The 19072-nt window shown below is 43.1% G+C and overlaps 1 protein-coding gene and 1 long non-coding RNA gene across 3 annotated transcripts in view; one reads left to right on the top strand and one right to left on the bottom strand.

Moving 5' to 3' along the window:
- Positions 1-19072, top strand: part of plcb1l (phospholipase C beta 1-like) — a 74207-nt gene that overhangs the window by 16301 nt on the left and 38834 nt on the right. For both annotated transcript variants that reach the window (XM_039684330.2, XM_089119014.1), the window contains exon 3: positions 12349-12417. In XM_039684330.2, the coding sequence (XP_039540264.2) occupies positions 12349-12417 (69 nt within the window). The remainder of the gene's footprint in view (positions 1-12348; positions 12418-19072) is intronic.
- On the bottom strand, positions 4015-4700 carry LOC120475043 (uncharacterized). Its single transcript, XR_005621885.2, has 2 exons — positions 4490-4700; positions 4015-4378 (listed from the first exon to the last, which is right to left on the bottom strand). It is a non-coding gene; the product is annotated as an uncharacterized LOC120475043 (long non-coding RNA).

Raw genomic sequence — 19072 nt, 5'->3', positions numbered from 1 at the left:
GTCCTCGGTCTGAAACCAAGTATACCGGCGTTCCCCATCTTGTGAACATCTCTTTTATCAGTATGTTGGTTATGAGGTGAGTTTTCGAAGACCGCAGAGCAAAGAGTTCTACCCACTTGCTGCAATAATCCACAAAGACTAATAGGAATTCATTGGATCGAGGGCTTCTCGGGAAAGGACCCATCAAATCCACTCCGAGCATATATCCCGGTTCTACTACTGGGGTTGACTGCAACAATCCAGATAGCTTAGTGATTCTTGGTTTGTAGGCTTGACACGTCTTACATACCTTACAGAAACTCCAAACATCTTTGCGAATTTCAGGCCAATAAACATTGTCAAGTAGCCTCCGTAGAGTTTTCATTCTTCCCAGATGACCACTCAATGGATTTGCATGAGCAAATTGCAGGAATGCTTCCCTCAATGATGCAGGTATGACTAGCTGATTAGTGTACCCTAGTTGCTTGTCCGGTACCCTACGAAACAAGTAGTCATTTTCCACAATGTAAGCAACACGGCTTGGGTCAGTATTAGTTTGTTTAGCTGACTCCCATAAGGTCTGTAAAGAAGAATCAAGCTTTTGAGCTCTCCCAATCTCATCCCAGCTGACTGGTAAATTAGGGTCTGGTTTTGTGGGTTGACACAGGGCAATGTGGCCTACCACCTCTTGCACAGGTATGCCTCTGGATAGGGCATCAGGTACCACATTACAGGATCCCTTACGGTACTTAACAGTGAAGTTAAAACTTTGCAGCCTTAAAGCCCATCTAGTCAAACGGGAGGATGGTTTGGGTTGATTGAATACCCAAGTCAGGGCAGAATGGTCTGTGAGTACTTCAAAGTTTCTTCCCTCCAGGTACTGTCTCCACTTTTCTACAGCCCACACCACGGCTAAACACTCCTTCTCAGCTGTAGAATATGATTTCTCAGCTCCATGAACCAGTCTCGAAGCATAAGCGATGACATGCTCCAATCCATCAACCTCCTGTGTCAGAACAGCTCCTAATCCTATATCACTAGCATCCGTTTGTACTTTAAAATCTTTTGTGAAATCAGGTGGCATTAGAACTGGTGCTTGTTGAAGGGCACTTTTAAGATCATCAAAAGCTTTTTGACATTCAACTGTCCAATCCCACACTGCATCCTTCCCTTTTAACGCGTACAAAGGTGCTGCTCGCTCAGAAAAATGAGGAATGAAGCGGTGGTACCAACTTGCAAGGCCTACAAATCTCTGTACTTCCTTGACGTTCTTGGGTACCGGGAAATCACGGACCGCTTCAATTTTTGAGGATTCAGTACGGACTCCTTCTCCAGAAATAACATGTCCTAGGTAAGTGATGGTCTTTTGCAACATAGAACACTTCTTGAGATTGAGAGTTAATCCTGAAGCTTCCAGCTTTGCAAAGAGTTGCTTGAGATGTTGGAAGTGATCTTGAATGCTCCCGGAATAGATCACAATGTCATCAAGATAAACAAAACAGAACTTCCCCAAGTAATCTCTCAGAACGTTGTTCATTAGCCTTTGAAATGTTGCAGCGGCGTTTTTGAGACCAAAAGGAAGACGAACAAATTCAAATTGATTGTTTCTGGTGACAAAAGCAGTCTTTTTAATACTGTCTTCATCCATTCCTACTTGCCAGTAACCAGATTTAAGGTCCAATGTGCTGAATATGGTCGCTCCATACAAGGATTCTAGGATATCTTGAATCTGTGGCATTGGAAATCCATCAAGAGGAGTCTTTGCATTTAACCCCCGGTAGTCAACACAAAAGCGAGTGCTACCATCCTTCTTTGGCACTAAGACTACTGGTGCAGCCCAAGGAGAAACAGATGGCCTTATGATGCCTTTGTTCAACAGATTCTCTACCTCTTCATCTATGAACTTTTGTTTGGTAACGGAAACAGGGTAAGCTTTCTTACGCACAGGAATCTCGTCAGTCGTATGAATTCGATGGTGAATCAAAGTAGTCTGTCCCAAATTATCTGTGCATACTGTCGGCCAATCAAGCATTAGACCTTCTAACTGCCGCTTCTGCGCTTTAGAAGCATCAGCTCGACTCACTACTTCTTTTACAGCCGTTAGTGTAGTGGAAGTCGTTGGCACTAAAGGTAGTGCAAGGTGTAGACTGATCATTGACAAGGGTGAAGAAGTGTTGAAGGAGTAGATTGTGTCACTGTCTTCAGGTAATGTATAAGTGGAATTTCCAAAATCAAGACGGATACCGGAAGTCATCAGGAACTCAAGCCCCAGTACAACTGAGAACGCCAGATCACTGTCTCTCATTACATAAGCCCTTAGCGGATAGTCATGACCATGGACTGTAGCCTGCCAAGCTATCTTCCCCAAGGCTGTCTGTACATGACCATTTGCGAGTGAAAATGACTGTCCCCTACTTGACTGCATAACTTCATTGGGTGACAATTGCTGCCAACAGGATTCTTGTACTATTGAATAAGTGCTTCCGGTGTCTAGAATTGCTTGATATTGATGGCCTTTTATGGTTATGGGTAAAGTTAATGTAGACATCGGCTTTCCATCATGTTCTGAAAAGACTGCAATATGCGGGTTAAATGGTCGTCCTTTTGAGTTCCTATTGGCTTCAGCAGACTTAGGGGAGTTTTCTTGATGCCTTTGCCTCCAGAAAGCTCTCTCTGCCGCAATATCTCTCTCTATGAGTGTTCCTACCCGTACTAGCTCATCCACTGTAGTTGCAGTACCTCGTAAAATACTAGCTATTTTTGGATTACAGTTTCGAAGTGTTGCTTGAAGGATTTCACGTTCTGTCATCGCTGGTTTCAACCTCAAACATAGCGCTCGGTACTGGTATGCAAATGTCCGGATGCTCTCATCAACTCCTTGTTTCCGTTCTCTTATTCTTCTCTCCACTTCAACCTCGTGATCTTCAGATAAAAAGGATTGAAGAAAAGCAGACTTAAACTGTGCCCAAGTTTTTACTTTCTTCTTTTCTGCCAACCACCAGTCTTTAGCTGTGTATGTTAATACAGAAGGAAGCATGGATAATATTTCCACATCATTCAAAGGTTGCATAGCTAGATACTCATCACATCGCTCCAGATACGTAATGGGATCCTCTCCATCCAAACTTCCGAACTTTGGAAATTCTAATTTGACAGGGGTCTGACAGTGCATCGGTCTGAAGGAACTATGGGTTACTCCAGTGTGGTTAAAATTTGGGGTAGAAGTGGCTCCCTCAGAAGACTGAATCAAAGATCTCAACTGGCTATCTCTCCGTTTCAGACAATCTATAGTTGCTTTTTCCAAATCCTGGACCTTAGCTTCCAATGTGACTTTTACTTGCCCGCATCCAGCCTCCAGTTTAGCAGATAAAGAGTCTTCTAACTGCTGTATCTCTGTATGATGATCTTGATGCAAATTTAAAATATGTTGCAACTGATTTTCAATGGCAGTCATGCGATTACTTTGCACATCTAACTGGTATTGTATATCTTTAAAGTGTATATTAGAGGATCCTTCCCAACCCTCCATTTTACATTCAATTTTATGCATTCTTGCGGCCAAACAGTCATCATCTTCGTTGGGAGGAGGAGGAGGAGGCAACAAAGAATCATCAAAATCATATTCTTGTTCTAGATCTTCCTGTTCATTTTCCAGATACAAATTACTAAGAGAATGAATAAGGTCTCTGACAGGCTCACGACGTGTAGTGAAAGGTGCTGAAGAATAGTCTAGACTTAAAGGATCATTTCCCCCTGTCTCTCTTTGTGAGAAAGCCATTTTGCAACCAACAGCCTCTTTAAGTGATCTTAATTCTAAAGACCCAAAGTAAATGAAATGTAAAGATACCTCAAACTATGGTCACAATAAAACACTTGTGTAGAATGGCTCATTGCAAATAGAATTTATGTCTCCCTTCAAGATTCAACAAAATGTTGCTTCAAGTCCCTGTTCGGGCGCCATATTTTATGTAACATCTACTTTTAAGAAAGCTTGCTAAGAAAGATTGCTACATAATAAAGTGAGGGACCAGAGACTTCACATTTCAATGAGCCATGTGTATTATACCATAAATCAGCATTCAGGCAGTAACCATACAAAATACATGAGGCATTCATTTACAAGACAATAGGGCTAATTCAGCTCTTCCCAATAATGCTTTTGGTAGCCAAGAGTTCAGTCCTTAGAGTCCCACAAGTAACAAGAAACTGTACTTAAGCGCAGAGTGGAAGAGTTCACAATGGTCTGAATCCAAGTGTCCAAGCAGCGGTTGATACTAGGACAAACTGTAGTTCAAGGCACAAACAGCAGATGCCAAAGGTGTGATAGACAATTAATTCCATATTGGTCAAGGGTTTAGTTGTAGATGAGTTGCTGCCTCATGCCTGCACGATGAACCCTCTGCATCAAACAAACAAACAAACTGAGTGCCACCATAACACATTTACATCACATTTGCTGACACATCACCTAACATTACACATACAAACAAAGTACAAACTGAACACTTACGTTTGAGCATAAGAACCACAGGTTCCTCAAATCAGGGAAAAACATGACCACACTAGTAGGGAAGCTTCTCCATGTGCTTAACACATCCTTCCTTCCTTACTCTACTTCTTCTACCATTTTATGCTACTAGGAACCTTCCTTACTAGAGTACCCCCTAGTGGTAGAACGGAGTATTACACAGTACAGAGAGCTAATAAGACAAATGTAACTGCAAGCTGTTACACCGTCATCCTTAAAATACTGGCCCCCAGCGTCAGTGTTCCTCGAGAGAGAGAGAGAGGGAGAGAGAGAGAGGGACAGGGAGAGAGGGAGGGAGAGAGAGGGAGAGAGAGAGAGGGAGAGAGGGGGAGAGAGAGGGACAGGGAGAGAGGGGGCGAGAGAGGGAGAGACCGAGCAGAAGCCATTAAATCTCTTACTCAAGTAGTAAACAAACAGAATGAGTCTGGAACGTCACAGGAACAGTGAAAGCATCTGCAGAAATAGCCTGTTCAGAGCAGATCCAACTTCTCCAAGACACTTGAAACAATCTGCAAACGACGGTATTTAGAGTTTAGCAAAATTGATTTCAAACATAATGCCATCAACAGTTTATATTTATCAATTGACTTCCATTAACTAAATGAAACCAATAATTGGTTTTAAATGTCTATTGGTAACGCGGGCTTTTAAGGTAGTTTCCAGAAAGGTTGTTCAAAATCTCACATATAGACCCGGATTCAGTGTCGGCCCCTGAACTCAGATATAGACCCAGAGTCAGTGTCGGCCACAAACTCGTATATAGAGCCAAAGTCAGTGTCGGCCCCGAACTCACATATAGACCCGGAGTCAGTGTCGGCCCCCAACACACATATAGACCCGGAGTCAGTGTCGGCCCCGAATTCATATATTGAGCCAAAGTCAGTGTCGGCCCCTGTACTCACATATAGACCCGGAGTCAGTGTCGGCCCCCAACACACATATAGACCCGGAGTCAGTGTCGGCCCCTGTGTGTGGTGTGTGTGTGTGTGTGTGTGTGTGTGTGTGGTGCAGTCCTAACAACAACCTGGAGCTGAACAGGTTTAAAATAGTGAAGATGATGGTGTTCTTCAGGAGAAGCTCCCCAGTGGAGTCATTCTGGTTCCTGCGCTCCAGCATCCCTCCAGACCCGAAGTGAGACAATCACATTGACTTCATAGTGAAAAGACTCAACTGAGTTTGAACTTTCTCTGTCGACTGAAATAGTTCGACCTGCCACGGGCGCAAATGACAGTTTTATCAGATGTTATTGAGTCGGTTCTCTGCATTTCTATTATTGACTGGTTTGGGTCAGACATAAGATGGGCTATTAGGACAGCTGAGAGGATAATTGGTTTCCACCTCCCCAACTTTCCCACCTGCCTAGTTGTGATTGTTTGTTTGTGTATGATTTTGGATAACCCTTTAAATAAATACTGCATTTGGATCCTCAACCTTCGTGTCTCAGAGCAGTTTGTGTCACATGGAGGGAGTGACTGGATTTGAAAACGTCTGGTGGGTTCTGACAGACTTTATGGAGGTGTTTTCTCTGAGACATGTTGAAGTAAATGAGATAGCCTTGATCAGAAGTGTTAGGGCTGGGCGATATATCGAATATGTACGATGTATCGTTATATTTTTTGAAACGATATGGAATGAGGCAATACCGTTTATATCGATACAGTAGTTTGATATGAGCACATCTGAAAAATAGCGGAGGTTGCAGTGTGAGCTGCTGCAGTGAAAGTAGCTATAGGCTACGTAGTACAATTTGTCCTAAACATGACACAAGCTTATATTAATTGCGTCAAAATCACTTTGATATAGTTAACAAGTTTAAGGCAGCTTGCCGCCCTGTCAAATGCTCTGACAGACACTGTTGCTGACTGACAGATATACTTGCGCTGTTTAATGCGTTTGAGATGTGGTGCTTTCCTCAGTGCTCAACTTACATTTCACATATTCTCCATCTGTAAATGTTAGAAAGTAAAGCAAATATGTCCATTTCACAACAAATATGTCCATGTCAGAAGAGGACGAGCTTCTGCAAGTGAATCTCCGCTAAAATTCATGCTTCCTTGAACGAGCGCCGGCGCGCGCATGCGCGTGAATAGTACTACGTAGTACGCAATAATTCTGACTAAAATAAACATATTGCTAAAATATTTGTTGTTGGAGAAAATAAATGTGCCATATGTGGAATTTTAAACCTACAAGTATATATTTTTAATGAAATTGAAAGTGATTATAATGGGGTAATCAAATGCAGGCTAATATAATTAGTTTGTGCTTTTGTTTTTGTTTTTATTTTCATTTTTAGTTTAGCTTTTAGTCAATATAAAAACAAAAGCTTTTTGCACATAATATATTGCATAGCCTATATTATATTTGTTTCCATATCCTTCAATATCAACATTGTTTGTAGGATATCATTGGGCCGAATGTGAATATAATGTGTATATATATATATATATATATATATGTATATCGCCATTTGACAAAAAAATATCGAGATATGGTTTTTTGGCCATATCGCCCAGCCCTAAGAAGTGTATATTTCTCTCTGTTATGTTGGATTTACCCAAATGAAGATGGTCTCTTCCTCTCTGAGTAGTCAGTATAATATGTAACTATGCTGAGAGTGAAAGATCTGGTTACATATTACACAAAGCCACATGTGCTTATATGCAAACGATGAAGGCAAGCTGTGCATAATACCTTGATGTGAATTAGTCTCCTACTTTCTGATGATGGAGCAGCTTTATAGACCTGCCGAGGCAGAAATATATCCAGAATGACAGAGTAATAAGAGAAAAACATCTTGTAACATACAGGAGAACAGCAGTTCGGGGCATTGAAAAGTTGCTTGTGGCAAAATTTTTGTGTATTAATAAAATAATTATGAAAGGACAGGGAAAATGAAGGGAGGAATATGTGTGAATATAGTAGCATAATGTCTACAAACAAAACAAAACTGCCCTTGGTAGCCACATTTCGATTCTTATGAATAGATAATGGGCATCTGTAGAGGTAGATGTATTTGAACTCCAGTGGCCTGCTGTGTAAGTCAGCACAGGTGGAGATGATCGTTCACACACTCTCTCTGTCCTCGCTGGGACGACTGGCAGCTTCACACTGCGTTGGGGCTTTTTAAACACACTTCAAAGCAGAACCTTTATGCTGAGACTGGAAATAGTGACCTTTGACTCGAATCCCCTCCCACTGCAAACAAAGAAGCTGCATTGATTGAGATAGAGAGACCCTCCGCTTTAAACCCAATTAATGCCAAGGAAGGGTTTTTAACAGCTTTTCATTGCATGATGAGACATAACAGGCATCTATAGACCCAGCTAACAGGAACGTTCCCACAGGTTTTACTAATGTTTTGTAAAGGTTACATTATTTGTTATCACAAAACGTTCTAAAGAAGAACGCCTGATGGAGTTTTAGGACACCGCTGGGTCACCTGATGGAGTTTTAGGAAACCATTGGGTCACCTGATGGAGTTTAGGACACCATTGGGTCACCTGATGGAGTTTTAGGACACCGTTGGGTCACCTGATGGAGTTTTAGGACACCATTGGGTCACCTGATGGAGTTTTAGGACACCGTTGGGTCACCTGATGGAGTTTTAGGACACCATTGGGTCACCTGATGGAGTTTAGGACACCATTGGGTCACCTGATGGAGTTTAGGACACCATTGGGTCACCTGATGGAGTTTTAGGACACCGTTGGGTCACCTGATGGAGTTTTAGGACACCATTGGGTCACCTGATGGAGTTTTAGGACACCATTGGGTCACCTGATGGAGTTTTAGGACACCATTGGGTCACATGATGGAGTTTTAGGACACCATTGGGTCACCTGATGGAGTTTTAGGACACCATTGGGTCACATGATGGAGTTTTAGGACACCATTGGGTCACCTGATGGAGTTTTAGAACACCGTTGGGTCACCTGATGGAATTTTAGGACACCATTGGGTCACATGATGGAGTTTTAGGACACCATTGGGTCACCTGATGGAGTTTTAGAACACCGTTGGGTCACCTGATGGAGTTTTAGGACACCATTGGGTCACCTGATGGAGTTTTAGGACACCATTTGGTCACCTGATGGAGTTTTAGGACACCATTGGGTCACATGATGGAGTTTAGGACACCATTGGGTCACCTGATGGAGTTTAGGACACCATTGGGTCACCTGATGGAGTTTTAGGACACCATTGGGTCACCTGATGGAGTTTTAGGACACCATTGGGTCACCTGATGGAGTTTAGGACACCATTGGGTCACCTGATGGAGTTTAGGACACCATTGGGTCACCTGATGGAGTTTTAGGACACCATTGGGTCACCTGATGGAGTTTAGGACACCATTGGGTCAACCGGATGGAGTTTAGGACACCATTGGGTCACCTGATGGAGTTTAGGACACCATTGGGTCACCTGATGGAGTTTTAGGACACCATTGGGTCACCTGATGGAGTTTAGGACACCATTGGGTCACCTGATGGAGTTTTAGGACACCATTGGGTCACCTGATGGAGTTTAGGACACCATTGGGTCAACCGGATGGAGTTTAGGACACCATTGGGTCACCTGATGGAGTTTTAGGACACCATTGGGTCACCTGATGGAGTTTAGGACACCATTGGGTCAACCGGATGGAGTTTAGGACACCATTGGGTCACCTGATGGAGTTTAGGACACCATTGGGTCACCTGATGGAGTTTAGGACACCATTGGGTCAACCGGATGGAGTTTAGGACACCATTGGGTCACCTGATGGAGTTTAGGACACCATTGGGTCACCTGATGGAGTTTAGGACACCATTGGGTCACCTGATGGAGTTTAGGACACCATTGGGTCACCTGATGGAGTTTTAGGACACCGTTGGGTCACCTGATGGAGTTTTAGGACACCATTGGGTCACCTGATGGAGTTTTAGAACACCGTTGGGTCACCTGATGGAGTTTTAGGACACCATTGGGTCACATGATGGAGTTTTAGGACACCATTGGGTCACCTGATGGAGTTTTAGAACACCGTTGGGTCACCTGATGGAGTTTTAGGACACCATTGGGTCACCTGATGGAGTTTTAGGACACCATTTGGTCACCTGATGGAGTTTTAGGACACCATTGGGTCACATGATGGAGTTTAGGACACCATTGGGTCACCTGATGGAGTTTAGGACACCATTGGGTCACCTGATGGAGTTTTAGGACACCATTGGGTCACCTGATGGAGTTTTAGGACACCATTGGGTCACCTGATGGAGTTTAGGACACCATTGGGTCACCTGATGGAGTTTAGGACACCATTGGGTCACCTGATGGAGTTTTAGGACACCATTGGGTCACCTGATGGAGTTTAGGACACCATTGGGTCAACCGGATGGAGTTTAGGACACCATTGGGTCACCTGATGGAGTTTAGGACACCATTGGGTCACCTGATGGAGTTTTAGGACACCATTGGGTCACCTGATGGAGTTTAGGACACCATTGGGTCACCTGATGGAGTTTTAGGACACCATTGGGTCACCTGATGGAGTTTAGGACACCATTGGGTCAACCGGATGGAGTTTAGGACACCATTGGGTCACCTGATGGAGTTTTAGGACACCATTGGGTCACCTGATGGAGTTTAGGACACCATTGGGTCAACCGGATTGAGTTTAGGACACCATTGGGTCACCTGATGGAGTTTAGGACACCATTGGGTCACCTGATGGAGTTTAGGACACCATTGGGTCAACCGGATGGAGTTTAGGACACCATTGGGTCACCTGATGGAGTTTAGGACACCATTGGGTCACCTGATGGAGTTTAGGACACCATTGGGTCACCTGATGGAGTTTTAGGACACCATTGGGTCACCTGATGGAGTTTAGGACACCATTGGGTCACCTGATGGAGTTTAGGACACCATTGGGTCACCTGATGGAGTTTAGGACACCATTGGGTCAACCGGATGGAGTTTAGGACACCATTGGGTCACCTGATGGAGTTTAGGACACCATTGGGTCAACCGGATGGAGTTTTAGGACACCATTGGGTCACCTGATGGAGTTTTAGGACACCATTGGGTCACCTGATGGAGTTTTAGGACACCATTGGGTCACCTGATGAAGTTTTAGGACACTATTGGGTCACCTGATGGAGTTTGTCGGTTCCTCGCCACTGCTGCCTTTGGCTTGCTCAGTTGGGGATATTCAAATTAATTAACCAATTAATAAAATCCTTTATCAGCTCTACCAAACGTGGATGTTTTTCCACTAAGAAATGAACATTGTTATTATGTTTCGCTTGATATATTGTGAAAAGCTCTATATAAATATACTTGACTTGACTTGACTAAGAACTTTTACTGACATTTAGGAGAACTCTCAATGGTGTTGTTTGGATACGGTCTTAAAAGCTTTCTCAAAATGTTAGCACAAAAACATAGTTCATACATCATTCATGGAAGGTAGTTTCTGAATGTTTACACTAGGCAATGAGGACTTTGAACTTCCCCTTCTGCAACAGCTCTGCGTCTGCGTCTGATTCTGATCTGAACTCATTATTTCTCTGTCTCCACCAAACACCCGGAGTCAATCCTTCAACGTTAAAGTAAAGTCTTATCTGTCTAAACTGATTCGAGTCTCGATGTTCTCTGTGTGTCAGTGTGTGTTACTTTCCTCCAGTTTCCACAGGTCAGAGACTGGGAATGGATGATTCCTGGGGGAATGTGTGGAGGATTTTTGCATAACCAAGAAAAAAAATGTTCTTAAAACATTTAGAAAACTGGACGTTCAGAAAACAACATTTTCAAAATGATAAAATGAATAGAATGTTCATAAATAAACCCAAACCAAAAAATAAAGTTCTCAATACACTAAAAAGTTTAGCCTACTTGTTTATGTTATGTTGTTCATGTGACCAATTGTTGATAAAGAAAAAATGTCACGTTGCAGTATTGGAAATATTTCAATATTTTAAACAGTGAAAGGCGATCCAGTGGATATCACACAAACGTTTTGCTTATGTTATGTCAGTTATGTCAGTGAAGAAGTCTCTAACCCCAGTCAGTTATTCACCTAATCAGCAATATCATCAGAGTCTGATGTCCAGCCGGATCATGTTGTGCTCAGATCTGAAGCGCTCATTTGAGCTTCTCCAAAATCAGGATTTAATCACAGAAGAGGAAGAGAAATGATCTCAGGTTTGATGATCTGTGTGAATGGAGGACAGGACTGCTGGTGTGTAGTTGTAGAGCGTCACTCGCTCGCACTCCTTCATCAAACACACACTTTATTTAAACGCGTCTCACTCTTTTAAACAGAGACACAAGCACTTATTGTTTTAGAGACCAATTTAATCATGTTTAGAGAGGGTTAGGGTTGCCTTCCTCTCGCATGTTGAGAGTGTGTGGCCTAGTAAACAGTGAATGAATGAATGAGGCATTTATATGCGCTTTCAGATGTACTACTGTACTACGATCTCATCAAAGGATCTCTCCTCAGTGTGGTTTTCTTCTCGTCTCATTAGGATGCTGTCTGATGTACAGTGTGTTTCCCAGCTTGTCTTATTCTCAGACTATTCGTATGTAAATGAGCTGCGTTACGATTGGCTGACCACCAGTGTTTCTCACAGATGCTTGACCTCTGACCTTTACGCAGTCACCACTGAAGCTTTAAGACTCTCAACGTCAAAGTCTTTTTTTTCAAAGAGCAAGGAGCAAGCTGTTTTTCATCATATGTCACCATTATATATTTATTTTGTTTTATTACTTGATTGTCTTTCAGAGTTGTGCTGTGGACGCAAGTCTACGCTTGCTGTTCTCATAATCCTCATAAATCTGGTCTGTGATTGCAGGAGACCGAGCTGTTGGAAGTCTCCGTCATCAAGGATACGAGAAATGGGAGATTTGCCAAGATGCCAAAGGTAATAAATGTGTGAGTGCCTCAATCATGTGTTCTCTCATGCGGAGCGGAGCGGACTGAGTGTTTGTGCAAGATGAAAATGAACAGACATTATTGTCTCCACATTTCTGGCACAAACACCGTATGATTAGAAACGTAGATCTGTCCGGAGAGGAACGTGCTGACGAGAAGCAAAGCTGCTCTGCGCCGGATATGCCAGGAAGATTCACGTGTCCCACAAATAGCTGGAGAAAGCTGGAGCTCCTAGATGAAACACAGAGAGAGAGAGAGAGAGAGAGAGAGAGAGAGAGAACACTGTCGTTTACTATCTAATGGCTTTCATCTCGTTTTCCAGAGATGTTGTCTTTGCTGGCATGGATGGTTTCCAGCATTCATTCGTGCTGATGTGAGAATATGTCATGAAGACTCTGAGACGTTGATGTTAAAGAGCATCGCGAGCGTTGACTCGGACGATGGATGTTTCAGAGGTCACAACACACAGTTTCCCATGTCATAATCGTGACCTTACAGGAGGGTCAAAGACTGATGGAGAGAGGAGAACTTTCAAAAACCCTTATTTTAAAAACACATTTTTCCTTTCTTTCCTTCAATTTGTAGAAAAAAATGAAACACAAAACAAAAAATGATCTGTGAATTTATATGGAAACAAGCTTTCCATCTTCACTCCCCTCTTGTTACGTTACATTCAGAGATCGACTACTTTTGACTGACAACAACATTCCAGCCAGTGGAAACACAGTCGTACAAAACCTTTATTTTAGTGAACTTTGTGTACACAAACAATGAATTCAATGCTCAAGTTCATGTGTACTTGGTGATATTCAACACAAGCTTCACATCGTCTAGAATGAAGCCCATAGAACAAAAGTGGAATCATTTATTACAGAATATTTCATTCATTGACACTGAGAGGTTGGCTAGTAGCAGATCTCTGTGAAGCTGTCATGGGGATAAACTGAATGAAGACTGAATGGCCAGAACTGATGCGAACATCTCATTCTCTCCGGCAGTCAATCAGTTTAATTGCACTTAATGTGTTTCCGAGTCCCGCTCTCTGTTATCTGGGTTCTCACAGTCAGACGACCTGCCTCTCCAAACCCTTTATCAGCCCACATTCCTCCGCATACAGTGGGACCTTGTACTGGTTTGTTCGCTGGATTCCCTAAAGCCCTGTTCGGATTACACTCGCCCCTGATGGTGAAACCCTAGACGGAGGACGTCGGGGTAACTGCGGCGCCACACCTGCGACGTCGTTTATGGATTTAATGTAGTTTCACCAGTAATAGTCTCAGTTCTCACTGACACTCATGAAAAGCTTTTGGGACGGGGATGTATGCCCTGTGGCTCTGCGATCGATAGACTCAACGTGTGTGCATGTCTTACCCAGCTATACAGCGTAGAGCGTGAACACTCAGATGTCTCCTGTGCACGGATCACGTTTGTGTGGAACTTCTACAAACCATTTTTAAAGTTCAGAAACATGAATGTGTATATTTGCAGAGGAATGGACTTGCGTTCATGAAGTGTGAGGATGAAGATGAAGTGTGAGGATGAAGATGAGGATGAAGATGAAGTGTGAGGATGAAGATGAAGTGTGAGGATGAAGATGAGGATGAAGATGAAGTGTGAGGATGAAGATGAAGTGTGAGGATGAAGATGAGGATGAAGTGTGAGGATGAAGATGAGGATGAAGATGAAGTGTGAGGATGAAGATGAAGTGTGAGGATGAAGATGAAGTGTGAGGATGAAGATGAGGATGAAGTGTGAGGATGAAGATGAGGATGAAGTGTGAGGATGAAGATGAAGTGTGAGGATGAAGATGAGGATGAAGTGTGAGGATGAAGATGAGGATGAAGTGTGATGATGAAGATGAATATTTTCCTTTACTGAAGCGTTGGAGAAGCTGAAGTTGTCTGGAGATCCTCTACACTGTGCCGTATGGCAACAACAAAACACAATCTTTCCACAGTTCTTTTCCATGTTGGCTTTTAAAGGTGCAATGTGTAAAAAGTTGAGTATCTATTAACAGAAATGCAATATGACATCCATAACTATGTTTTCAGTGGTGTATAAAGAACTTACTTAATTACCCGTAATGTTTTTATTACCTTAGAATGAGACATTTACAAAGCTGGAAGCTAGCCTTACACTCCGTGAGTAGTGACTTTTCCCTTGTGCGTGGTGTAAAATATGTAGTTGGGATTGTTTCATATAACTTAGTTCTCCATCGCTGTGTTATGGGTTTGTTATGTGGGGATATATGTGCTGTTACGTTCGCGAGACAGCTGATTAGTACTCGTGTCATTGACCGTAAAACAGTACGTTACAGCAATCACTAACCCGTCGATCACGAAGAGTTTTCAAAATCAGAGAAAAAGCCTTTTGTGTGTAGTAAATGGTGTCTATGGGATGCGGAGGTGGGATGCACCTCCGACCTTTGAACTCATGCGGACGCGTCGAGTATAAACAAGGCTTTACTCTTTACCCAGCTCAGACACAGTCACAGCTCATATTAGCCAGCTAAACTTTTACTACCCTGTTAGAAAAACATATTTAGCTGCATAGTTTCATGCGGCTCTTCTGCCTCGCTGCATCATGGGTTTGCTATGTGGGGAGAAATGTGCTGCTCTGCTGGTTACGTGTGTGAGACAATCAGCTGATTAATATTATTATATTAAATTATATATTAAAACCCTTGATCCTCACCTGACTATGGCTTTGTAAACTGTATCCATGATGTGGTTTATAATGGACTGTGGTACAGAAAGAGTGACAATGTTACACACTCTTGGCTTGCTCTGGCTATTCTCTGCTGTCTCAGCCGACGAGATGTTTGACCCATTTGAGCCACCGTAGCTTCTTCGAAAGGGAGGGGTGAGCTGAGCCCTTAGTGCAAACCTGGTGCAAACTCGCAAGCGAACCACTAGATGTCGCTAAAAATCCCACACTGCACCTTTAAAGACAAACTAAGCAAAAATAATTTGCCTGTTTTAAAATTTATCATTAAAGGTGACAAAAGGATAAGAATGGCAGACCATTTAAGCCAAAGTTGGCACTTTTTAATATAATTTTTGATTGAACTTTTTTGTCTTCCTTCTTAAAAATAAGAACAAATAAGATCATTTCAAATAATAGGACAGTAACCCATCAACGTTTTAATCTGGATCTGTCAGGTTGCTTAATGGCCATTCATGAAACGTCTTCTGCTAAATGACAAGGGTTTGTGTTTCCACTGAGGTTATTTGTGTGGTATTTCTTGAATAAATCAATGTACATGTAAATTTAGGTTAAAAAACAGTTTTGTGTTGCTTCTCAATGCAGACTTTGTGTTTGGCCTTGTCCGCTCCTCAAAAGGCAGTTAGTTGCGACTGCATGATGTAACAGTGCTGTAATGTCATGCTAATGCAACCATAGCTACCATGCTAATCTGTATCCGCTGCCTCGTCGCTAGACAGCTTTACTGCAGTTCCAGCTTTTCCCAGCCTTTCCTTCTGGGTCTCTTTCTAACACAAAGCACATCAGGCACTGCCTGGGCAGCATCGAGCTCTCCATCTCCACATGCGGCGAGCGTTTCCTCGGGTTGCTAGCGGTGATTCTGTTTCACATGCGGCGAGCGTTTCCTCGGGCTGCTAGCGGTGATTCTGTGTCACATGCGGCGAGCGTTTCCTCGGGTTGCTAGCGGTGATTCTGTGTCAGTCTTTGGCAGGTCGCTGTTGTTTTCTCTGCAGAAGAACAGAGCCTGGTTTGTTGCTGTCCGATGAAGCTGCACAAATGCATTGAGACTGTTGCTTTCTGGTCTTACGCAACTTTATTGCACATGAAAAATGTCTTGCTTTGTTGACACACACACACACACACACACACACACACACACACACAGACGTGCTTGTAATGACTGTAAGAGGACAGTTACTATCCCTCGATGGTCAGATCTGATCGCCTCTCCTGCTTTCTGCTCTACACTTTACATTCAAACACACCAACACACGAGGCACGGATGTCAGTGTGTGTGTGTGTGTGTGTACTGTGTGTTTGGCACTACTGTTTTGTGTTGTTTTTCCAGCGGGAAATCTTCTTCTGAACACTTGCAGCTGTCTTACTTAGTAAAATCTGCTTAGTAAACCTCGCCAGAACATCCGACTGTTCGTGTTAAGTTTGGCCAGCAATGGGAACTGAACACAAATATTGTTCTGGAAATGACAGAAAGCAAGAAACAAAGTATATATTTACTCTGATAACGAACCCTTGTCTCTTTATCTCAAACAGTAAATGAGATTGATGCTGCCGGAAAGGAGCGCTGTGTTGATAAATGTCCATGTGTGTTTCCGAGTCTGGTTCCTGTGTTAGTTCGCTGATGATGATAAGTGTGTATAAACTTCAGTCCAGAATCATCCATAACTGTAGATCTGCAACACATCTCGCATTCTTGCGGAGACACAGTCTTTCTGCAGCCACTGACACCTTTACACTCACACACCTTCATCAGAAACCTCTCATTATATATCAGTAGTGTTCTGCCAGTCTGGAGTCAGTGCAGTAAACCCTAACCCACATGAGAAGAGCACGTGTTCCTGCTGAGTTTCAGACCGACAAGCCTGATTGTTTGAGAGGAGAGTCAGTTCATTAGCCTGGATGCCAGCCCGAACTCCGCCCACAACATTTTTTGGTCGGGAACTTCGGTCTGGACTCGATCCATTGAGGAGTAATTATGATCAGGCAAGAAATTAATGGGCCAATCAAATTGCCAGGGCGGGCTTTATACGATGATGGACAGATGATCTGCAGGGACGTAATCATCACGTTATCAAAGAGCGCTGAACTGGTTTCCCTCAGAGACGACTGCAGCTGGAGAATTGAGATTCAGCTGTCGTGTCTGTTGTGAAATAAATCGACAGCGCATTCATTTTAATAGACAATCAGAGAACTGCAATCAAGGCATTTGTCGATCAGAAAGATATTTTTGCCGTCCTTCCTACATGATTCTGGAAAAGTGTAACTTATCAGCTGACTCTGACGGTCGCTAAGAAGATGGGACGTAATGAAAAGCCTGTGGTCGTTGTGGTTTCTCCTTTGGTGGCACTCATGGAGGATCAAGTAAAAGAAGCAACACTCGTTATTTAACTTCTAATCTAAAATAAGTAAGTTCTGTAGTTGAAAACTGTGCTATGCAAAGGAGTTGACTTACTGCGTTGCTCTGATTGGTTGTAGGTTTACCGACTATCCAATTGAGTGCAGAGTTGTTGTTTTTTCCTGGTTCGGTTACGACACGCCTCATAATCGGCCCAATGGAGCGGTATCAGACTCATAGTCTTAATTTTTGTCTGTTTTTTATATCACTGTACTGTTTCTGTATACTGGAAGCTTCTTCTGTCATCAAGACAAATTCCTTTTGTGTGCAAACATACTTGACAAATGATTTCCTGATTCTGATAAAACATCATCAAGCACATCTGGAGTGCCGTATCCTTCATTAAAACAATCTGAAATTGGATCTGTGTGAATGAGATTACACATCATTCATCATCATTGACGGCACACGGCATAATGTGCTTCCCTTTCTTCCAGCACAAATATATATGTAACAAGGTTCAGGGAAGAAGGAGGCAGGAACCGGATGACAATAAAAAATAAAACTTTATTTTAAAGTTTTCTTTTTATTTTAGTTCCTCACAGAACTGCTGGCTACCCAAAATAAAACATAAATAACGGCCAGCAGCCCCTCGCGGACGACTGCTGGCTTACCAAATAAAATATAAAACGCAAACAAAATCAGGCCTGTTCCTCTCTCTCGATCATCCACTCGGTCGCTCCCCCTTTATGGCTCCGCTCCTCCGTGAGAGATGCGAGACCGGTGTGCTTCACAGGTGCTGCTCATTAGCACTTGCACCACCGGCCTCGCGACTTTCTCTCACGTCCCTCGGCCGTCCTGCTCACCACATTATAAAAATCTTGTTTTCTAAGAAATGTATCAGAATGAAGCTGTCCCTGCTGGTTCGCCGCTTCAGGGCCCCGAAGTGGCTGTACTGAATTCAGTTCGGTTCTCATCCACTCATATTTCTAGGGGTCCTCCCTATGTCGTGGACCCCGAGCAGGCTCTCGTTATGTTATCATTTAGGATTTACAAACTCCTTCTACAGGATAGAGTGTCGTTTCCTGTGCTCCCCCTCAGATAGATTGGGGACTTCTCCACAGAAGCCTTTGAAGCCGAAGATGGATCTGAGGACCGTTGATGGATCTGACTGACTCCACTGGTGTCAGATCTCTGAGGGCAGCCCTGACCGGTGTGGAGCGGTGTACATCTCAGTATACGGTGCCCGTCTCTTCTCGGTGCCCTCAGAAGGCCGTTCTGCCAACCATGCCACCCTTGGTGCCTTGGGGCGCAGCAGTCTCCAGCGAGCACATGGAAAAATGCGGTTCTACAGATACTAGACACGTGACTTTCAAATGAGAGATTGGTATCAAAGAGCACACCCAGGTTCCTAACCGATGATGAAGACTTAACAGAGCAGCCATCGAGTGTTAGACAGTATTCTAGGCTGTTACGTGTGGAAGTTTTTTGTCCAATAATTACAATCTCTGTTTTTTCAGAATTTATTAGTAGGAGATTACTAGTCATCTACTTCTTTATATCCGCTATGCATTCTGTTAATTTTGTT

This window comes from Pimephales promelas, chromosome 13 (assembly GCF_988280905.1).
Source record: "Pimephales promelas chromosome 13, fPimPro1.hap1.1, whole genome shotgun sequence".
Lineage (NCBI taxonomy): Eukaryota > Metazoa > Chordata > Actinopteri > Cypriniformes > Leuciscidae > Pimephales > Pimephales promelas.
This window is presented reverse-complemented; position numbering and strand designations above follow the sequence as displayed.